At 41.8% G+C, this 9785-nt stretch overlaps 1 protein-coding gene across 1 annotated transcript; it reads right to left on the reverse strand.

Annotated features, from left to right (window-relative positions):
• Window positions 1-5150: 5150 nt before the first annotated feature.
• LOC127761501 (gallate 1-beta-glucosyltransferase 84A24-like) lies at window positions 5151-7500 on the reverse strand. The gene has a single exon (XM_052285804.1). The coding sequence runs from the start codon at window positions 7377-7379 to the stop codon at window positions 5946-5948; it is 1434 nt and encodes a 477-aa protein (XP_052141764.1). The 5' UTR covers window positions 7380-7500; the 3' UTR covers window positions 5151-5945.
• Between the last annotated feature and the right edge of the window lie 2285 nt (window positions 7501-9785).

Below are 9785 nucleotides of genomic sequence, written 5' to 3' on the forward strand. Positions count from 1 at the left end.
CATTACTATTGCAAAGGTATGTTCTATCGCCACAATTCTAATTTTTGTGGCAATTTGCATAATACATTGTTGTGAAGTTACGTTTCACTATTTTTTGTTACCATGAACAACAAATTCGTTGTAATGACATGAGATTCTTCTCTATCTCTCCCCCGCTTATGTGACATCTTTGTACAAGTGACCCAATATACCAAAACTAGGTTAAAACCAACGTGGTGCTGGGGTTGGGTGGAGGGGGGGGGGGTTAATTTGTCAATTCAACGGTAGAAAGTTGCATGATATTAGATATCCGGTTTCAGAGTTCGGAGTGCATTTTAAACAAACCTTGATGGGTGAAATCTTCTACTCAGAACTCTACAACATCACTGATTCACCAATGCCCCCCCCCCCCTTTAATAAAATATGGAGAGAACCAAGGGAATTTTTATAAAGCGGATGTGCCAAATTTTCATGTGCAGAATAATGATTTGCATGGAAATATCCAGGGATCCGATCTCCACCCCTAGCCCAGCGTTCGACTATGTTCATTGTATTTTACATGTTCATAATTATAGTGGGGACTCACTTTTTAAGTACATTTTGCAATCAATATGATTAATTGCAGGGGCGGACACAGAATAAAAATTGACTGGGGGCATGCATAACTCATATTACAAGTTAATTAGAAAGCTAAGTGAAACTCACGGGCATGCATAACTCATATAACAAGTTAGCTAGAAAGCTAAGTGAAACTTCACCTCATAACAACTTATAAAAACTTTGAGATATTACATGATAAAAATCGTCCACTAATTCCCCTATCAGATCATGACAAGGATGATTAGATAGAGCATTGAACCTAGAGAGTCATCCTCATCACTTATTGACTACACGAGAGGGAGATATCATTATGTACCGAGGGAGATAGAGAGCAGCAGGCCCGACGTGCCACAACTTCTTCATGGGATGGAGTGCGCTGTGCGCAACAACGACGATGATGAGCGATCAAGTAAGTGGCGAAGGTGAAGTGCGGCCTGTGGAAGCACTACAGGTGGGGCGAGATGATGGGCTCCCTTGTCTTCCTGTTTTCTAATCCCTAGTTTGTGGATTTGCTAGTTGGGGGATCGATAGAAGGGGAACGGACGTTCGAAGCTTAAACGCGCACACATTTGCGTGACGGAAGGAGCGAAAAAAAGGGAGTGGGGTCCTTCTTTCCAATTAGAGTGGGGCCCATAGGTCATACAATTAGGGACATATCTAATGAGTGTAATTTTTTTACTGGGGTCTAAGGCCCCAATTGGTTTGTACGTTAAATCCACCCCTGATTAATTGTGTCATTTTCTCAAGACAAAAAAATAAAATGGCTAGTGCCATCTTGAGCAATAGTACTCATAAAATGGACCACCCTTTGTACAGCTTAAACCTAGAGTATATGTATATGTATATACTACTCCCTCCATCCCAAAATATAACAATTTTTAGCCCTCAAGATTTGTCTCAAAATATAACATCTTCTCCACCAACATTCTCTTCCCAACCAATCACAACTCTCCACCATTCACTTTTCCAACCTACCTCCACTACTCAACCAATTACAATCCTCCACCATTCACTTCTACCTACTTTCTTAATAACCATGTCTAACTCTAAAAATGTTTATATTCTGGGACAGAGGGAGTAGTATATGTAGATTATGCGATCTATTAACATGAGTGCTAAGCCTAACATGATCACCCTAATGCGGAATTCTTAGGTTACTGACCGTTGTTTGAAGCCATTGATGCGGTTCTCCCTGTTCTTGTCGGTGTAGAGGTAGTAGTGGTAGCAGTAGCAGCGTGAGCACCGGCTTGATCCCGAAGGGGTCGCCGGCGATCACTTGCGAGGTAGTGGTGAACTTCCGGTCGCCACCTACACTGTCCCTGAACCACCACACGTTCTCCCTCCAGCGCTCAATTGATCGGATAGGTTTTTTTTTTTGGGATTTTCGGGGAGAAGAAGGTCGTGAAGAGATCGTCATCTCACCACGACACCGGCCTCCCCTATTAGTATGGCACTGAGGGAGATCGGGGGCAATCCAAAATATGGAAAGATTTGGCGCTACCGATCAATGCGCGTAATCACGTAATTATAGAAATTGAATCGCATTAATCCCGCAGCACCGGGTGGAAAACGGCCATCCAAGATTTCCTCTCGATTTCCATGCCGAGAGATAAACTTTCCTAACAGTATGTAGGGCTTGTTTGGATTAGCTTCTAGCAACTACAGCTTCTCACAAAATCTTTAACTCCTCCTACAAATCATCACTCAGATTTTAAGAATTTGTGGTTGTAAAATTTAGAAAATAAACTAGAATCAAAAGCTAAAAATCTCAAGTTCTTTGGATTTTTAGACTACCAACTAACAATTTCAAACTTAAACTCCCGAGCAGGGTCATATACTACTATATAGTATGCATTTGAGAGTAGCAGCACGCGGTAGGACCCAGCAGCAACTACCCATACATTATTGACATTAGAGTATTCGACAGCTTCCTAATTAGTATTTAATAACGTACGATGAAACAACGACCTGATTGTTTCTTGGAAATAATCGCTCTTTTTCTTGGTTGGCTTGGCTAGCTGTTAGAGTATTCGACAGCTTCCTAATTAGTATTTAATAACGTACGATGAAACAACGACCTGATTGTTTCTTGGAAATAATCGCTCTTTTTCTTGGTTGGCTTGGCTAGCTGTTTACCGCTCTCTCCGTCCTATTTTAAGTGTAATCATAAGTTACCGTGTTTAATTTTAATTGTTTGTTTTATTTAATTTTTTTATAATTAGTATTTTTGTTATTATGAGATGATAAATATGAATAGTAATTTATACATGACTTATGTTTTTAAAGGAAAATTTTAATTAAGACAGACGATTAAAGTTGTGTACGGAAAATCATAGCTGTACTTAATTAAAATAGGACGGAGGGAGTAAAATTAATATATACATGAGGTCGTCCAAGCTAGCGACCGCTACCTTGTGATTGATTGACATGTAATACCAATTTATAGGTTATTTAACTAACTTATAATTAATGTTTATATTGAACATGTATATTACAACTTTACAAGTCGTATCAACTTGGTCTCGCTGTTTCCACTAAAAAAATTTGAGCAGCACCGATAAGATGGTTGTGAATCTTTTCTCTAATTATCTGTGAGCTAAGCTTGATAGCTAGATAGCTAGATAGGACAACTCGTGATTATATAAAATTTCCATATGTTAGCGTGGACCTATAACCGTTCAATAAACCACTTGTTTTACGTAATAAAAAAACAAAAGCCACTTGTTCGATCCTCTTGTCGTGAATGCGTGCACAAAACTCGCCGGCTGCCTGGCACATTTTCACCCAGTTATAGTTATTATTGAGAACTAATTGAATGATTGTATTTTGCTATGGATAAAATAAATATTATAATATTATATAAAATAAATAAAACATATTTTTATGAAATGTATTGTCTATAAGTTTGTATAAGTTTATCGTAGTGAATGTTCACATTAATTTGATTTTATATGTCACTAATTTAATTGATTTTAATAATAAGAAGTTTAAAGGAATAATTTATAAAACTATAACAGGAGTGATCGAGTTGACAAACTCACTAATAACACTACTACCTTCTTCTAAAACAGTATAGATATTTATTTTCAAACTATGTACTAATCTGTAGCTATAGAGAGAGCGCATGCATTTGATATATAAAAAGACCATTTCTTCCTCGTGTGTCTTACGAAGTGCAGCAGTTGAGTACTGTGAAGGTCGAGGCAAAGTTGATGTCCCGTTGTCCTGAAGATTGTCCCTTTAGCAAAATAGCAATCCAATCAGCGTTGTCTTGTTGTCAAGCAGACAAATTTAATCATGTAGACAAGAAGAAGAGATGGTGATGAACAATACGGTAGGCAGCCATCAGGAAAATTAATTTATTCGTCTTATATCAGAAAAAAAAAGTGAGAAAGATATCTGTGGAACAACGATGGTGAAGATAGCTCTCGGACTGATCGGTTAATTGATCGTTCAGGCTTTATTATTGGTGTCTCTATTCCTAAAAAGATAGGATATATACTTAGGCTGCGTTCCTTACATTGGGTTGGAAACATTACCCTCATGTGGGTTGGAAACATTACCCTCAGGCATGAAAAACGGAGCAGTTCATTAGTACGTGATTAATTAAGTATTTGTTAATTTATTTTAAAAAATGGATTAATATAATTTTTTAAGCAATTTTCGTATAGAAACTTTTTATAAAAAACGCATCGTTTAGCCGTTTAAAAAACGTGCACGCGGAAAACGAGGACATGGGTTGGTAACCCCTTGAACCGAACACAGCCTTACTAAGGAATTTAGTATTAATTATGTAAAGAGAAAAAGGTTAATCGTTCAGGCTTTATTGTTGGTATCTCTATTTCTAAACCTAAAAAGATAGGATATATACTCGGGAAGGAATTTAGTGTCGTTTATATTAAAAAAAAGATATACACTTAGGAAGGAATTTAATATCAATTATTAAAAGAGGAAAAATGGTGAGAAAATTAGTGCTAAAGGAAATAGAAGATTGGCCAACTGGAGCACCTTGTAGTTCCCCACCATCAGACCACAATGTCATTACCGGTATTTATGGCGAAAGTGTATGTAAAACATGGCTAATGAATAAGAAATAATTCCTCCGATTCACGATATAATACTTTATAGCATTGCCCAGATTCATTAACATCTATATGAATACGGACAATGCTAGAAAATCTTATAAAGTACAGTATGAAACGGAGGGAGTACTACTTATTGTGCTTGCTCGGCGGCGTCGCCAGGTAGGGTTTACATTACCGGTTGACCACTAAATTTCGAGCCCCATTGGTATCACGGTTTTCAATAAATTTCGATCGGTTTTCGATAAATTTCGACCAAATCTACTGTTTAACCTTCGAAATTCCAATCGAAAGTTAATTCCGAACCGTGTCGAAACGTTGAAATTTCACGGAATTCGACCGGTTTTCGTCGGAATTGACACCAGGTCCGTTAATATAGAAGAATTTGCATGAATCAAATAGTTAAGAAAAAAAGGTTATTAATTTTGAATTTGCAAAAAGAAAAGTTCATGTACATGATCTTGAGGACACGCATCCCAAAATTCATGCGGTTTGAATCTAGGCGCACATTTCCGTGTTTCTTCCAAAACTGAATTCTTGTGTGCTGGGTAGGTTTTGAAATGGACTGAATTGTCTATACACGTAGCACGTAGCCATCAAACCTTCGTGGCCCGTACGTCTAGTATGCAATGAAAATGGTAACACGTATATATTTTTAACTCGTGGTTGAAATTTGCAAACCACGGCGGACACCATCAATCTTTTTCTCTTTTACCATTTTGCTTACGTGTCAGCGTGCATTGTGTATGCCTAACTACAAAACGACGAATTAAATCAAACAAAATTTGGACGAAAATGACAGCGCCACTATTTTTATTTACTACGACGCTTAGGTAAAATCAAACCGGTGGCAAAATACTTGTAGCAATTAATTACGCCAATGGCACAGTTTGCATGTAAATTGCGAGACGAATCTTTTGAGCCTAATTACGCCGTTATTTGACAATGAGATGCTACAGTAACCATTTGCTAATAACGGATTAATTAGACCTAATAGATTTGTCTCGCAGTTTACAGGCGAAATCTGTAATTTGTTTTGTTATTAGTTTACGTTTAATATATCAAATGTGTATCCGTATACGTTAAATTTTATTTTGCCAAAACAGCTACACAAATCAAACAAAATTTTGACGAAAATGACAGCGCCACTATTTTTATTTACCACGACGCTTGGGTAAAATCAAACCGGTGGCAAAATACTTGTACGAAGTAGCAATTAATTAAATCTGTCCCTGCCGCTTACTTAATAACTAAACGCTGCGATTTATGATTCCATGCGTGACGTCACGCCTTAGCCGCTCGCGCCTTCACCTCCTCCACGAACGCCTCCACGTGGCGGTCCGACGAGCCGCCGGCCGCCACGGCCGCCCGCGCGGCGGCGCTCCACGCCGCGGCGCTGGACCGCATCGCGCCGGCGTCGGGCCCCGCCACGGCGGCGTCGACGGCGTCGCGCACGGCGCCGCGCCGCAGCGGCGCGCGGAGGCGGACGCCCATCCCGAGCTCGTCGACGAGGAACATGGCGTCGGTGCACTGGTCCCCCCACTGCGGGAACGCCACCACCGGCACGCCGGCGGCGACCGTCTCCAGCGTCGAGTTCCAGCCGCAGTGCGTGAGGAAGCACGCCACGGCGGGGTGGACGAGCACTTGCTCCTGGGGGCTCCATGGCACCACCATGCCGCGGCCGGCGACGGCGTCGAGGAACCCCTCCGGCAGCAGCGCGCGGCTGTCCGGCCGCACCACCCAGAGGAACGGCCGGCCGGTGGAGGCGAGCCCGTGCGCCATCTCCGCCACCTCGCCGGCGGACAGCACCACGACGCTGCCGAGCGACGCGTACACGACGGAGCGCGGAGGGTGTTCGTCCAGCCACCCGACGCAGTCGTCCGCTGCCCTGATCATGTCGCCGCGCACCGCGGCGTCGCCCTCCAGCTCGATCAGCGGGCCGACGGGGATGAGCGGCGGCGGCGGCGGCGACGTCGCGACGCCGCGGAGCGCGTCCACCACGCCGCGCTCCAGCTCGGTGAAGGAGTTGACGAACACCCACGTCGCCTTGTCGATGGTGCGGATCTGCTGCTGTATCGCCTCCGTGAGGCTCATGTAGGGGTTCGACGGGAGGAGGAACGACGGCACGTCGGCGACCGACATCGCCGGGAGCCCCGGCAGCGTGAGCCGCGCGTCGAGGTCGTCCTCGGGGGGGAACTCGACGAGGCCGTGGACGCGGTGGTAGTAGAGCGAGAACACGGCGCACGACTGCACCCACAGCACGGCCGACGGGATGCCGGCGGCGGCGGCGACGTCGACCGCCCACGGGATGAACGGGTTCCCGACGACGCACGCCACCGGCCGCCCCGCCGCCTCCTGCCGCGCGAGCAGCTCGGCGAACGCCGCCGGCCCGGCCGTCCCGAGGTGCCGCATCAGCTCGTCGAGGTCGCTCCCGTCGAAGCCATCCTCCAAGAACTCGAACCTGATCCGGCCGCCGCCGAGCGGCACGCCGTCGCCGCCGACCGACACGCCGGACGACTCCACGAGCTTGGCGCCGATGGCGGACGTCGACGAGAACGTCACGACGAGGCCCTTCGCCGCGATGCGCTTGGCGAGCCGGAGCATCGGGTTGACGTGGCCCTGCCCGGGGAAGCAGATGAGGAGCAGGTGCGGCGCGCCGCCGCTCGCCGCCGCCGCCGCCGCCGCCGTCACCGTGGCCGCCGCGGCTTCCTCGCCCATGGCTAAGCTAGCTAGCTTAGCTAGCTGCGAGCTCACTATTTTCTTCTCGCCTTTTCTCCGAGCAGCTGGCGTGCAGTGATCGATCTCTCGATAGCTTTGGTCTTTGATACTGTGGCAAGTGAGATGAGGCAACCAAATTTATACGAAAAATTTGTGACTTGCAGATGAACACGATGACGTCTGACGTGGCGTCACACATGTAAATACAAGGCAGCGGTTTATGGGCTACCTATTTTATTTTCTTTACATTTAAAATTGAATACTATCTGGTCCCGCTGTATCCAAAGATAAACGTGAGTGTAGGGGAAAAAAAGATAATTGTTAATTATCATACAATTAAAGCTTAGGCCGTTTTGTGTATCAATAGTCATGACCCTATTAAAAACAAATAGTTCAAATTAAAGAAGATATTGTGGGGTTTTTTTTTTGGTTGTGTATCAATTTGTCATTAATGTGTGCAATGTTAGATTATTGTAGTTGCAGGAATAGACTACGAGTGGCTAGTCACTGTTTCATTGTTTTGGTAAAGGGACATGGCACCAAAAAAATAATCTACTACTACAGCTAAGGGCCCACTTGAATCGTAGGAATGAAAAAACGGAGGAATAGGAAAAACATAAGATTCTGACATGAATGTAAGTGTAAAACAGAGGATTGCAAAACACAGGAATGATCGTTTGATTGGAAAACACAGGAATCGGATGAGAGAGATAGACTCAAAGGATTTTTACCAAGAGGTTAGACCTCTTGCTAAGTTTCCTCCAAAACCTATATGCAACAAGCCATTCCATAGGAATTTTGTAGGATTTGGAAAACTTCAATCCTTTAAATCAAAGAGCGATATAGGAAAATTTCCTTTAGGATTTCAATCCTATGAAATGTCTTCATAATTCCTTTGATTCAAAGGGGCCCTAATTAATTAGATGCACAACTGCAGCAACTGTCAGGACATCCATGCTGTTTTGCTGATATTACTGTCACATTGAGCTGGGTGTTTATGATAGACATTTTAGAATGGATCCTTAAAATTTTATCGGGTTTTAAAATTAATTTGTTTAATAGAAAAACATTTTCACCATCCAAAATAAATATACTGCCAGATACACGCATCTGCTTGCTTCACAAAAACTGAATTTAGTTTTAATAACCGTCCTAACTATTCCCTATGTAAAAAATACTTTATATATATATATATATATATATATATATATATCTTATATATATCTTATACATATTAATAAAAATAAAAAAAATATCTTCAACTTTCTTAAACTCCAATACATTTGTCCTCTACCTTCTCAGATCAACCTCCAAAATATTATCTCCTACTATCTCGAACTTAATGTATTAATTGCTTTTAAAAAAAGATCTTCATAGAACAAATGGAGGACAGAAAAAAAAATAAAGTTTTTTTTTAGGGACCAAGGAAGTACTACTCTATAATTAAGTAACTGTCAGAAGTAAATGCAAGCCGTTCTTCTTTTCACTCGAAGGAGACTGCAGACTACTGGAGTATAAGGGGGTGTTTACATGCGGGGTGAAAAGTTTTACCATGTCACATAAGATATACGAACACATATTTAAAGTATTAAATATAGTCTAATAACAAAATAAATTATAGATTTCACTTGTAACCTGCGAGACAAAATTATTAAGCCTAATTAATCTATCATTGGCAAATGTTTACTGTAGCATATCATTGTCAAATCATAAAGCAATTAAACTTAAAAGATTCATCTCGCAAATTAGTCGTAATCTATGCAATTAGTTATTTTTTAGTTTATATTTAATACTTCATGCAGGTGTTCAAACGTTCGATGTAACAGGGTGAAAAATTTCTAGATAGGATCTAAACAGGGTCTAAGTACAGCAGAAAGAAGCATGTGCTTGTTTCCCAACTTGAAGGACCTCATTAAATTCAAATCAAGTGGTACTTCGGCGGTCATGCTATCTCGGTCAAGCGAAAGGGCACATAGTTAGATTGACCTGAGTAACTCCTTTAAATCCTAAATCCTAAGTTTAAATCTTTATAGAAACGAATGTCAGCTGATTAGATTGTTTGATAGCTAAATTATCAATTCAAAAGGCTGTATATATATATATAGTTGGATATAGAAACCTATCCTTCTGTTAAAAAAAATCTCGTTCAAAAAAGACTTGATTTTTTCTTCACATCTGACGCATACCAAATAAAAACAAAAAAAAATTACTCATCACACTGTTAGATTCCAAATTTCCAATAGATTTGTCACACACTTTCTTAAACTCTAATATTTTTATATTTATCCCCTACTATTTCAAACTTACTAGTACGTATTAATTGCTTTAAAAATTAAGTAACTGTCAGAAGTAAATATAACCCTTTTTTTACATGCAGACTGCAGGCATGTGTGAGGGAATCCTTTG

This window comes from Oryza glaberrima, chromosome 2 (genome assembly GCF_000147395.1).
Source record: "Oryza glaberrima chromosome 2, OglaRS2, whole genome shotgun sequence".
NCBI lineage: Eukaryota > Viridiplantae > Streptophyta > Magnoliopsida > Poales > Poaceae > Oryza > Oryza glaberrima.